Source organism: Canis lupus, chromosome 5 (assembly GCF_048164855.1).
Source record: "Canis lupus baileyi chromosome 5, mCanLup2.hap1, whole genome shotgun sequence".
Classification (NCBI taxonomy): domain Eukaryota; kingdom Metazoa; phylum Chordata; class Mammalia; order Carnivora; family Canidae; genus Canis; species Canis lupus.
The window spans coordinates 63165688-63179968 of NC_132842.1; the positions used below are offsets into that span (position 1 = coordinate 63165688).

The 14281-nt window shown below is 34.1% G+C and overlaps 1 protein-coding gene across 8 annotated transcripts in view; it reads right to left on the reverse strand.

The window, feature by feature from the left end:
- The window catches only part of CHD9 (chromodomain helicase DNA binding protein 9), a 221161-nt gene that overhangs the window by 131880 nt on the left and 75000 nt on the right, over nucleotides 1-14281 (reverse strand). For 7 of the 8 annotated variants that reach the window (XM_072827068.1, XM_072827070.1, XM_072827073.1 and 4 more), the window contains exon 2: nucleotides 11635-13257. In XM_072827068.1, coding sequence (XP_072683169.1) covers nucleotides 11635-13092 — 1458 coding nt within the window. In that variant the 5' untranslated portion in view covers nucleotides 13093-13257. Of the gene's footprint in view, nucleotides 1-4582; nucleotides 4658-11634; nucleotides 13258-14281 lie in introns of those variants that run through there. The other variant, XM_072827075.1, reaches the window with a different exon arrangement.

Consider the following 14281-nt stretch of genomic DNA (forward strand, 5'->3'; position numbering starts at 1 on the left):
TGCTCTTAGTCCTAAAAAAAAAAAAAAAAGGGTAGCCCTCATAAAAATGGTACATAAATGTTCGTAACACCTCTATTCACAACAATCTCAAACTAGAAACAATTATCTCCCAATAAGCAAATGGATAAACAAATTGCGGTATAGCCTTATAATGGAATACTATCTAGCAATAAAAAGGAACAAACTACTATACCTGCATCTACTGGATGAATCTCAAAGCAATTATGCTGAGTAAAAGAAACCAGATAAAAGAGAGAGCATGCTTTATTATTCCATGTGTATAACATTCTAGAAAATGCAAACTAATCTACAGTGACAGAAATGAGATCAGTGGTTATCTCTGGTGGGGCAAAGGGATGGAAAATGGAAGACAAGGGCAACAGGAAACGTTTTAGGGTGATGAGTATGTTCATTATTTTGATTGTGATGATGGTTTCACTGGTATATGTATGTCAAAATTTAGCAAACTGTACACTTTAAATATGTTCAGTTCATTATATGTCAGTTTAACAGCCAAAAATTTGATACAGAAAACAAATATGTAAATAGATACAACATAAGACTAAAAACATATACTGTGGGTCAGGATCTCAACTTCAAAAAATAAAAGACTGAAAGTATAGATCACTCAAATATAAAAATAGATTATTTCTAGTTGGTGTGATGGGGGGTGTCTTTTATTGCTTGTACTTTCTAAATTTTTTCTAAGTACTTTCAATGAACATGTTTTACTTTTGTAGCTGTCAAATGTTTCTCTCTCTTCACATACTAGGTAGTCAGTAAATGCCAGAAATAATATTCATTATCAGATCTGAACTATTACAAATTCCCAAAGAAGAAACACACTAAAATATCCTACAAAGCTATATAAACTAGTATTTTTGTATCCACCACCATTTTTTATTATTTATATATCATATCTAGGCATATACTATTGACAATATATGATTTGGGAGGCTCATGCCTATTTATTATAAGGGTCTTATATCCCTTGTGAGTTACAAAAAAAAAAAAAAGCAGAATGCCTCTACCATACTGTCTTGTATGTGTCAGGTATTAAAAATATACTTGTTGGATTCATCAATAAATGAATGTCTTATAGACAAAACTGTCTTAAAATTACAACTACCTCAGTGCTTAGCACGCAGCATGTTCTCAAAAGTTTGTATTCAACTTTTTGAGAAACTTAAATCCCTCTCTTCAATATATATTTAACTTAAATCAAATGCCAAGCAAGGATCATTTCTTACTTCACACAGCACAGCACCATGCAAAAATCACAGAGGTTGACAAAGTACTTATGAAACTGAATAAAAGATTTCCGGAATTTGTTCATATGATCACAAGCTTCCGAAACACAAAACATGGCTAAGAAATTACACAACAGTACTCTGAGAGGTCATGGCATTACATAGGATAAACAAAGCAAATGAGTTCTTTAAAGAAATGGCTGATTCCAGGCCTGAGGGAAATTAAAAACATCTTGCACCAGAAAGAAGACAAGGAATTAGAGACTGATGAGGACATGTTAAAAGGGCATGGAGTTGGCCTGAAAGCATTCTCACTGGCCGAATATTCAAAAAGAATAAGCAGGGCAGTGGCTTATAACATATTTAGTGTTTTCCTAAATCTAAGGGTCCAACCCTTGATAGAAAATTTCCACTTACTAATTACAAAGGGGAAAGGTACTTTTACTAAGTGATAATACTTAGCATCACCAATAATGGGACAAACTAACATCATGCCCCCAACGTAATTCAATAGAAAGAAGTACACAAAATCATCTATGCAGCATTCTTACCAAAAGGGAAAAAAAAATGTATGTTATATTATGAAGAAACAATTAGACAAATACAGGGTATTGGCTTGGACTTTTAAAAAATGTCAATTTTGTTCAGGAAAGAACAAAAAGGCCCAGAAAATCTGTATTAGGTTAAAGATTTAAGGAGACAGAAAAACTAAATGCACTGCCTGGCTCTTAATTGGATCCTGGATTTTGAAACAACAATACATCTCTAAAGAATATTATGGGATAATTTAAGAAATTTGAATTTGGACTGTGTAGTATTTATATAGGACTACATTGGATTAGCATGGTATTTACTATTACTACCTGTTAATTTCTTGATTGTGATAAAAGGCTTGCATTCTTATAGGAGACTATGCCTGTTCTGAGAAGAGCCATGTTAAAGTATTTGGGGGTAAAGTGTCATAATATGCCGTTACTGGTGATGCTAAATAATACCACTTCGTAAAAGTACCTTTTATTAAAAATAAAAATAAAACAAGAAAGCAAATTTGGTAAAAATGAACAATTAGTGAATCTATGTAAATAGGAATATGGATGTTCATTGTATTATTCTTTTACTTTTCTGTAAGTTTAAATTACCTTTACAAAATAAAAAGTTAGAAAAAATAAATGATACTTTCAAAATAAATAGTTTGGAGAAATTCATAATATTGACATTTCTAATATCACTGAAGCTAATTTGGAGCTTCTTTTTTTCTTGTAAAATAACAAAAGTATAGGCCTACCCTTAGAACTCTCCTTCTGTTTGTACTTTTAGTAACTTAGCATAGCACCTGATATATAAATAGCATGTGCTCAAGGAACATGTGTTGTTTCTGCTAAGCAATTTAGTAGTGGTCTGATTTTAGACAAGTCGTTTTCCCTCCCAACACTTCAAATACTTGATCTGCAAATTCTAGGTAATAATACTGATTTGTATACACCTCCCATTATTCCTAAAAGACTCAAATAATGTTAACAAAGACACTTTTTGAAATACCTTGAAAATTTTACTATCTCTTTCTCTAATCATGCTCTTAATGTTTAACCATATGAATTTTTTAAAAATTACGGGACACCTGGGTAGCTCAGTGGTTGAGTGTCTGCCTTTTGGCTCACTGAGTGATGCTGGGGGTCCCACATCGGGCTCCCTGCAGGGAAGTCTGCTTCTCCCTCTGCCTGTGTCTCTGCCTCTTTCTCTGTGTCTCTCATGAATAAAAAAAAATACTTCTTACTTTCATTTGAGGTATTTAGGGAAAAAAGTACTAGGAAATTTATTATCTAGCAATATCATCTTCTAAGTATATCTGTCAATAACTAGTAATGTCTTTTTGACCAAAAAAATAGTGCTCAAAGTTGAATACATCACACAATTTTGTAAGGGTTAAGCAATAGTTTGTAATAAATATATTAGCTCAAAAGAAAAAGGTCTGCTTTCTTAGATCTGCCATTTATAAAGCAATTGGACCTCAGACAGTTCTATATTATATGCACATATATTATTATATGTATATGAAGAATCAAATAATGACAGATTGCTAAAACATCATGTAACAAGGAGCTAACCTAGAAACTACAACACCTTTAAACAGGGTAGGTCAAGGAAATTAATTTTTTATTTGTAAATCACTCATTCCAAGTCACTTAGCTAGAGGGCTAAGGGAAAGTGCTGGAAACCTGTTCATTGAAACTGAATCAGAAATTAAAAGAAAACAGCTCTGAAATTATAATATAGATCAATAGGAAAGTATGACTTAATTTTCAATGTGAGCTTTTCAAAGGTAAAGGGTCATATTGTTCATTTTTGCAACTTCACGGCCAGCATAATCTTTTACACCTAGGAACATATAGTGAATTCTGAACAAATAAAAATAAAAAATGCAACACTTCCAAAACACAGATGTTATGTAAAACTTAGGATATACAATTTATACCTACATTTGGCAAATAACAATAAGGGTGCATTTTTTTAAGACTAAAGATATACGTAAAAACTTATGGCACATTAAAAGCTACAGACACCAAACAAAGAAACAAAAAAACCTCAAAACAACATATTTCTCAATTTGTAGACAACCACTTATAATTGTACTTTATAACACAATACAGTTAACGTAAGTGACCATACTGTGGTATCACTCTCATTTTTGATCACTCTTAAAACATTGTAGACTTTAAACTACAAAGGGAATCTGCTAACTAGTTAGCAAGTTATGACTTCTCTAATACTGTTTTTGCTTTTTACCCTATTCTAGGGTAAAATCGTCTCCAACTCTAAAATCCTATGATTTCATGAAATGGTCAATGAAAACCTGGACTGCTTTCAAGTATAGAAATACATTCATATAGAAAAAAAAAACTTGCTTTAAAGATTGTCCTTTCATAATTTGCAAAGTACTCCTCGCATAATAAATGTGCAACATATTATTTGCATAGTCAAGCATAGCAAATTACCAGATTTTATTTAAATGAAACTGCAATCCAAGTTTCCCAACTATGCACTTACTCTTTTCATGCATTACCCATGACGCATTGTGCTAAAATATTCCCTTAGTTTAAAATAATCTCAGCCCAAATACCCAAATGAAGAAATCTGATCACCCATACTGAAGTACTCCAAAACAACTGTGTATTCATGTTATCATAATAGGTATAAAGTCTGATGGCTCAGGAGCCCTAACACATTGTTCTCAATTTCAGACATTAATAAGTAAATGACTGAGTAGTCCCTAAGGTAGCTGGGAATGAATCGCAGCAATAAAATTAAATACAACAAAATTTTGTTAGACCTACTTTGAAGTTTGGCTTGGATCTCATGCTCTTCACATACTGCACTAATCCACAAATTTCTCACCAACTGCTGCTTCTTCCCCACCCCTGGAATTCACTTCCTGTTCACCTCTCACCCTTAAGTATGCGTGGTAGAGGTCAACAGCCTTAAAGCTACTGTTAAAGGACTGGAGTTTCTGTTACTCTGATTCTTGGCAGGCTGGGGCAGAGCTCAACTCTTCTCTAATACATAGTACATAGCTCAATAATTAAGATTGTATTTTAGAACTAGCTAATATTACACAAATTTCCCCATTCAAATAGAATATTTTAATCCCAAGGACATGACAGAAATATCAAAACCAAAAACTAGTCCACTTTAACGGAGCGGGGGGAAAAAAAACGAACTAAACGGGAAATTCCTGTACAGAATTTCTATTTTGTGTTTTTGGCTTAGACAACTAAGAATCTGAAACTTCTTATAAGCAATACCATGCCAAATGCATAAAGATTTAAGTAAACTCTGATAGAGGGATGGTATAAGATTAGTTCAAAGAGACAATCTAAAAATTCTTTCAAAGAGACAATCTAAAAATTCTTTAGCTTTTTCTCTTCTTTTTGTCTAGAGCATAAGTGGAATGACAAGTTTTTTAACTGTTCATATATCTGTTGCTTTTTTAACTTTGGAAAAGTTGCCACTGGGAGGAAAAAAAAGCCCAGCAATGAACTTGGGACCCTCTGAGTTCAAGGAGTATGAGCAACATACAGCGAATCTTTTTCTTTTTTTTTTTTTACATAGATTTTCCTGTCTTTAAAGATTTTATTTATTTTGCTTTAGTTTTACATAGATTTTCCTCTCTCTCTTTAAAATTATTTATTTACTTACTTACTTACTTACTTACTTACAGGAGCACACCCGTGCATGACCGAGTTGGGGAGGGGCTGAGGGAGAGGGACTCTCAAGGAGATTCCATGCTGAATGCCAAGAGGGGCTTGATTCCACAACCCTGATATCATGACCTGAGCCAAAATCAAGAGTCCTATGCTTAAACAACTGAGCCGCCCAGGTACCGCTTCTTTTTTTTTTTTAAGATTTTATTTATTTATTCATGAGAGACACACACACAGAGAGAGAGAGAGAGAGAAAGAGAGAGAGGCAGAGACACAGGCAGAGGGAGAAGCAGGCTCCATCCAGGGAGCCCAGCGTGAGACTTGATCCAAGGTTTCCAGGATCAGACCCGGGCCGAAGGCAGCGCTAAACAACTGAGCCACCTGGGCTGCCCCCCTTCTCTTTTTTTTAAAAGAACTCTGCTTATACACAGAATTAGCTATGTTTCTGCTTAAGATAATTTTTATATATCTAATGTGTTCTGACAGATTTTTATGTAAGTGTTGATTCTTAGGTGTAAGAATAACTATTACACATTTGAACATACCAAGACCTCCCTATAAAACTCTTTATTTCTCCTGATATTTTCCTAATCAAGCATTCAACCCCTATCACCATCGCCCTCTGGGGGCCAGAGGGAGAGCCATATAAATTAAAGAATTTCATGCTTAATAGACTACATTTCAACTATCTGGAAAATTTACTTATCTATAATAAATTCCTGACATTGCTGGATAGCAGAGAATTTGTCATATTTCTTTACCTTTCTTTATCATTTGTAATAACCACTGAGGAGCTAACTAGGCAATAGGAATGATGTGTCTTGCAATGAAACCCAAAATTACAACCACGGAGTCTTAAGAGTTGAAAACAACCTACCAACTTAGTCCATTTTACACCCATTACAGGAATTCTTTCTGTGACCCATCTGAGTCATTCTAATTACCTGCTTTCATTGGAAGGGATTTATTTCAAACTTCTTAATACCACATGATAATCTGCTTTTCTGTGACTTTCACTTAGTAGGCCTATTTCTGATCTCTGAAGTTCTTCAAACATTTGAAGATAATGATCAGGTTTACCTTTACGGCATTTGTTGTTATCATCTTATATGCAATTTTATTTAAAAAAAAAAAGAGACTCCATACTTTTGGAAGCAATAGCTATTTTGATTTACTTCTCTTTGCTTTGGGATTGTTTTTCCCTCTGGTAATGGATAAACTATTTGCCAACATAACCAGAAAACATGAGATGCATGTTCTTTTCCACCTAAAGATTCTAAAGCAGTTTTTTGCCTCACCAGTAGGGTAGACTTTTTGAAAGGGGTAGGAGTGAGTACGGAAGAATTGTTTAGTACACTATTACTATATAATACAACATATTTATTAACTTACTTTGAAGGAAAGTGAAAGTGGTTAAGACCATATATAATGGAATCAAACTTGTTTAAATCTAGTCTGGCCACTGGTTTATTTTCACTCTGGCTGTGTGACTTGGGATATATTACTTAACTCCTCTGTACCTCAGTTTCCTCCCATGGAAATTCAAGGAAATAACTATAACCAAATAAAAGGAATGTTGTGAGGGATGAAGGTGTTAATAATATGTTAAATATTTAGTATAGTGCTTAGTACAAAGTAAGTGTACTCTGTATTAGTCATTATAATTTTTTCTATTGCTGTGCATCTACATTAAATTGAATTATGGTAAAATATGTAAGAAAAATATAAAGACATTTTAATTAAACTTGATTCAGACTTTTCCAGATCTCCATAATAACTTTATTTTTTACATGGTACTTTAGCAACCTTACAATGGTAAACTACTCAGTCATTCAAAATCATTTTCAGCAAAACAGTTAATGACATGAAAAATGTCTGCAACACATTAATTGGAAGGTTAAAAAAGCCATTTGCCAAAAAGCATGAACTATTATTCTGATTTTCTTAAAAATGCAAAAATATGTCACTGGAGGACAGGGATGAGACAGACAACAGATCTCACTGGAAACTCATACAGCAAAACATCAACAGTGGTATCACTGGTAGTGACATTACAACTTATTTTCCATTTGTTTTCTACGTGGGCCAATTTTTTAATAACTATGTATTTTTTTATCAGAAAATAATCTTTTATAAAAAAAAAAACTGTCTTACATAGACTGTTCAAACCTGTCTTTCTCTTTCTTTAAAAGCCTATCAGTAATGTTAAGATCCCCTATATTCAGGAAGAAAATGAAATAAAAATTCAAGATACTAAAGAAAGTAATAAATTCATCAGAGTACAAAGCCCACAAGGAATTATGTGTAATTATGTATATCTTAAAGTTCTATTTTCTGTTTTGATTGCTATTTTAGCTATCCCACATATTTTTCTCTACCACTAAATTTTACATTAAATGTATAAACTTTGAGAGATCACATAATGTTCTATGTTATGTCTACTTCACTAATAAGACAAAAATGAAAGATTTTGTGCTACAAAATAGCAGAAATGTTTGTCATAAGGTAGCAATGAAAAGTTTATAGAATTATTTTCTCAAAATTCCTTTGCTCTAAAAATTACACATGAAAATAAGTCTAGTATTTTCTGTACTATGTTTTGTGAGCACTTATACTTAGGAACACTTGCTAGTTTACCTTTTTTCTTTTCCCTTTTTTAGTGGTAAAATTCTAGAGTCAATTATAGAAGAAATGTTATCAGCAATATTCACTGTTTTTAATGACTGACACAGATTTAAGAGTACTTACATCAAGACATTTGAAATTATATCCATGACCACCCCACCTCAGCTGGGAAATAAGAAAAAGCAAGGCTTAGAAGTATCCTTTACATATCCAACATTCTCACTGAAGCTTTCTAGAATTCTGAATAGAGTGCCATCATGAATTTTCACACATTAGTTTAAAGAATATCTTGTTTTCGCTATAACAAATTGTGTCTCATTGTTTGATTTTGATAAACCAAGATTTGTGCGCCCCTTTATTTTTTAATCTCTAAACGTCTATACATATTTAGCAATGCTAATTTAGTCTGAAATGAAATTACTTCAATTAAGACAGTTTAAAAAAACCTAAAAGAAAAAAATCTATTTCTATAGAATCTGAGGAAGGACCATAATAATGTAGAAGAGCTCCTTATCAATACATTTTTGCTATGTAATAACCATAACCATTCAGAACATGCCAAAAATTAAAGAATTTGTAAGCTCTGCCAAAATTTGTGAAACATTACATACATTAAATCATTTGATTTTTCACATATTTACAACATGTGACCTATAGTTCAGTACATATAAAATCTATATACAATTCATAAAACTCAATTGTAGTAATCCTCTACCTTCTCTACCAAATCCATCTCTCTTCTTCACCCTCACAATCAACAACTCCTCAAATACCATTCTTGGCACTAAGAATAACAGGAAACTTAAAAACAGCTTCTTAATAAGTCAAAAAAGTATCCCAAACCAATTGTCCTTTACTTACTTTTGAACATCTAATATAAACAAGAAGTTAGCAATACAAAGCAAATGTTGAAACAAAAAGGTAAGTACATTTATTTTTTTTTTATTTTTTTATTTTTTAAATCTTTATTTTATTTTTTTATTTATTTATTCATGATAGTCACACAGAGAGAGAGAGAGGCAGAGACACAGGCAGAGGGAGAAGCAGGCTCCATGCACCGGGAGCCCGATGTGGGATTCGATCCCGGGTCTCCAGGATCACGCCCTGGGCCAAAGGCAGGCGCCAAACCGCTGCGCCACCCAGGGATCCAAAAAGGTAAGTACATTTAAACAAAGCCTTATGAATTTATCAGTTGAGAAAGATGATTTATGAAAGGTTGCTTAGGATGGGTCTGAAAAAATTTCTCTCAGATAATACCACCTACATGCTAGCATTGGAACTACTTCAGTTATTTATAATTACCCTTTATTCATTCTAAATCTGTAGAACATGTTTAGGAAAACAGGAATTAAAAAAAAATTAAATGATGAAAAGGCCCTAGAAAAGTAAAAAGTAAATAAATTTTGGGCTTCATACCTTCAAGTATATGCTAGACAAAATGACTAGTCCAATTAGTCAGAAATCTACATATTACGCGGATAGTTGACCCCAGGTTCAAGCAGTAGAGGTTTTTCCCAGGGTCTTTCTAAAGAAGATGCTTGATCCTCTTCCAGTAGAGGGAGCAAAATCATAATATTCTACTCAGGCCACAAAAATAGGAGGGAGGATTTAAGAGTGCCTTTTAAGTATCTTAAAATCTATCTAGACATTTCAAAAAATGTACTGAAAATACCATTTGAAACAGAAGTAAAATCAAGCTAAAGACAAAGATAAAGATTTTTATCTTCTTCAAACATTTCAAGGCATTGAAATGAATAAATGGTCCCTAAATGTTTAATTTCAAGTACTGTGATATATTACATTGTCCATCAGATCTCACAGGTAACCAAGGTACTGAAGCATTTTAGGAATCCTTAATATAACAAGATTTCAGACAAATGGTAGTATGTTACATTAAATACATTTTTATTATAGAAACAACACAGTAATGTGACAATAACTACAGAAAACAAAGGAAAGTATAATGGCAAGACCCTAAAACAACCTATCTCCTTTCAGTATTTTTTTCCATATGCATATTTTCATACTACTATGAAAAAAAGTGTAACTATAATAACATTAATTGCTTACTATATGCTAAGCACAGTTCTAAGTACTTTCACATATTATAACCCTTTTAATCCTTATCAAAACCTTATTAAGTAGATCCTGTTATGATTCCACATTTAAAAGATGAAGCAAACGAGACACAATGAAATTATCTAACTGGTTAAAAGTCACAGAGCTAATAAGTAACAGTAGCCAAGATTCTAAACCAGGTAGTTTGGTACCTGAGCCTGTACTCTTAAGCGCTTTACTGTGATCTTAATTTTGAATTATGCTTTTCCCCCGTCACTAACATATTGTCAGTGTTAGTCTTCAAACATTTTTTTTTAAAAAGATTTTATTTATTCATAAGAGGCAGATAGAAAGAGAGAGAGAGAGAGAGAGGCAGAGACACAGTCAGAGGGAAAAGCAGGCTCCATGCAGAGAGCCTGACGTAGGACTGGATCCTGGGTCTCCAGGATCACGCCCTGGGCCAAAGGCGGTGCTAAACCGATGAGAACCCGGGCTGCCCAGTCTTCAAACTTTTTAATGCCTGTTAATATTCCAACTAATATGTTATGATAAAATTCGCTGCTTCCAGTTGTCCTGTATAGTGTAAGATAAATATCTCTGGGTTAATATTACTTTTGCTATGCTTGGGGTATTGTAATACAGTATTTTTACATTCAAATTCACTACCAAACTATATTTTAAAATATTTGAATCAAATAACAAAGCTGGGATCCCTGGGTGGCGCAGCGGTTTGGTGCCTGCCTTTGGCCCAGGGCGTGATCCTGGAGACCCAGGATCGAGTCCCACATTGGGCTCCCGGTGCATGGAGCCTGCTTCTCCCTCTGCTTGTGTCTCTGCCTCTCTCTCTCTCTCTCTCTCTCTCTGTGACTATCATAAATAAATAAAAATTAAAAAAAAAAAAAAAAAAACAAATAACAAAGCTATATAAATTCTCACTTCACCATAAATTTGCCAGCATTAAGCATTAACAATTTTTTCTAATACATAAAAATAAAATCATGTTGCAAACTGAATTATTAGTTACATATTATTCTGAATGTTGTTTATTAACTCAATTTACCCTTCTGTGAATTCTAGATCCCATGCTTTAACTAGTTATCAAGTAAAGTCCTAAAAGTTTGCTTATCAATTTATATGAGCTTTTTGTAGGAATATTAACATGAAGTCCATTATATTTGTGATAAAATGTTTTCAGTCTATTGTTGACCTTTTAATTGTGGTTAAGTTTTCATTTTTGATAATAAATCATTCTGTTAAAAGCAATTATAATTGAAAGTTACAAAAAAGGTCTTAAAACTTTATAATTTTCTACATATAGAAGTTAATGTATTGCTTTGAGCACATCAGTAAATCACTTTCAAATATAAAATTGTTAAAGCAATAGAAACCAATGTCAAAATATGCCTGAGTTTGGAGAAGTCTGAGATGTGTCTCACATAAAATTAACTCAATGAGTAAAAGCCCATCCTACCCCAAATCACCAAAATAAAAGAGCTACATACCTGTCGCTGTAAATAAAGGCGATTTCTGTCATGTAAATGCTGATGATTGGAAAGGGAGGAGTGCCAACTCCGAGCCTGACCATGCAGCTGAGTTTGAGCCATATCCGAAGGCCGAGTTACAAGATGTGAAGTCAACTGCCGTTCAAGGTCATGATCTAAAACATGACTTGAATGATCTTGTCCAAATGCTGCCTCATCAAATTGGGGAAGGAGACCCTCCTGAAGGAGGTCTTCTGGGTCAAGTCCTGTGAATGGCTCAGTTTGAGATTCCACTTGATGAAGTAAATTCTCTTCTAAAGATGAAAAGCCATTAGTTTCTACGTGATCATTGAAATGGCCCATTTGAGTTCCTGAGTCAACAGGATCTGGGAAGTTCATGTGCACAGGAGATAATTTTGAATTGCTATAATTACCCTGAGGATGTGATGAATGCAACATTTGGAAATTATTTGAATTCAACGATGTATTGGTATTTAGCAAATGCTGAGTGGATTCTTGCTTGATTCCTCTATGAGGTGAAAAGGAGTTACTTCCGGTAAAATCAGATAAAGTCTGATTTGTATGATTAGGTGCAAGCACTGCAGAGGCCTGCAGAAGATTGTTTGGTGAGACATGATTACTGGAAAAGGAATAATGTGAAGAAAACTGCTGTGAATTACTGACAGAACAAGAAGTCATATTTGGAGAAGGTCCATTAAAATTCCCTTCTTGATGGTTGCTACACTTGAGGAAGTGAACTGAAGGATTTGAAGTTTGGGAAAATTGCTGCATTGAAAGAGACTGTTGTGATGTAGATGCATTAGTGATTTGTGATGGGTGGTTAACACTGACTCTGTGTGGACCAGAAACATTAACATCCATAAAATTTTTAGACTGGCTGAGAGAATTCTGCCCTGGGTTAAGATTATTTCTGTTTTGTTGTGAGCGTAGTGAAGTGCACTGTGTTTGTTGTTCACTGGCCTGAAATAAGGCAAAGTCATGGTGTACCACAAAGCTTTTGTTTTGATGCATAGAGTGAGAATGTCCTTGTTGGTGAAAAGGAGACCCATTTTGATTGGAAATGCTGGTAGCTGTCTGATGGCCCCACATTGGACTGCCATCTGCTACATCTGGAAACAAACCATTGGGCTGGTTTTGGGGGTGAATCGGGGAACAATTAAACTGAGAGTGTGGAGATAACACATGTTCAGCTGGGCTACCGAAAGGCTGATTGACTTGGTGAAATTTCATTGAATCAAACTGATTTAACTGCTCATAATCAGTTATCTTCTGATGTGTTGGAGTACCCTGAACATGGTTCAGTGAATCTATGTGCAAAGGTTCAAATTCTGCACCCAAGTTCAATTCATCAACTAGTGAAACAGGTCCTGGCTGTACAAATGCGTCATCTGACAAACCTTCTAAGGTCTCACCAAAAAGATTGGCATCATCAAAAAAGTCCATCATTGGATCTGTCATCTTGAAAAATCCAGTGACAATCTGCGCTGCTTACTCCGAATGAAGTATATTCGGCTTCTCTGTAGTGGATATTATTGGATCATTTCCAAAGGTCATCAACTAATCCGAAACAGGTCAATGTTCATTATTGCTCTAGATAATGACATGTCATGAAGTGTCAGAATCCTAGGAAAATAAAAAAAACAATTAAAGTTTAATGATGAGTATTTATTAAAGTTCTCCAAAGTTTATATATGATTTAAAAAATATACAATCTCAGTGTACAGTATTTTTTGGTAGAATGATTAAAAAATTGCAAAAAGCTCATTGATATTCCCTACAAGGAAAAAAATTCTGGTGCATGGGACATGACTGTATGCATTTAAAAGTAATAAGGTATATTACTTCACTTTGATGTAAATATATATATACTTACACATATATATATATTTAGACATATATATATTTTTTTTCTTTTTTTTTTTTAAAGTAGGCTCTACACCTAGCATGGACCCCTATGCAAGGCTTGAACTCACAACCATGAGATCAAGACCTGAGCTGAAAAAAAAAAAGACCTGAGCTGAGATCATGTGTTGGACGCTCTACTGACTGAGCCACCCAGGCACCACCAAAGCTCATGTATTTTGATGACAGAATGCAAACTTGAGAATGGTATGTCAGACTCTCACCTATACCATGAAATGACCATCACAGCCCAGCAGCTCTGGCATGTTTAGATAGCTGCTACCAGACCTTCTCAGATTAAGAAGTGTGTTGTGATATTTTGCTGTAGACCTCTTAAGCAGATAAATCTTATTTTTTATATAGAACATGTGGAAATACATCAAGAAGAACAATTGTATGGGTGTCTGGGCAGCTCAGTCAGTTGGATGTCCGATTTTTGGTTTCAACTCAAACCAAAAGAGTTTGGTCTCAATCTCGTGGTTGGGGGATAAAGCTGTGTTGGGCTCTGCGCTCAGTGTGGTGTCTGCTTCAGATTCTCTCTCCCTCTTCCTCCCATTCACTCTTTCTCTCTTAAATAAATAAATACATAAAATCAGAAGAAGACGACGACGACATTATTATTATTATTGTATGAAGTCATATTAAACCAGGCCAAATGAGATGAGTTAGCCATCTGGTCAGGTGACAGACAATGCAGACAGGTGATATGTTGGGTATGTTCCCACATATTGCTACCATGGTTGTG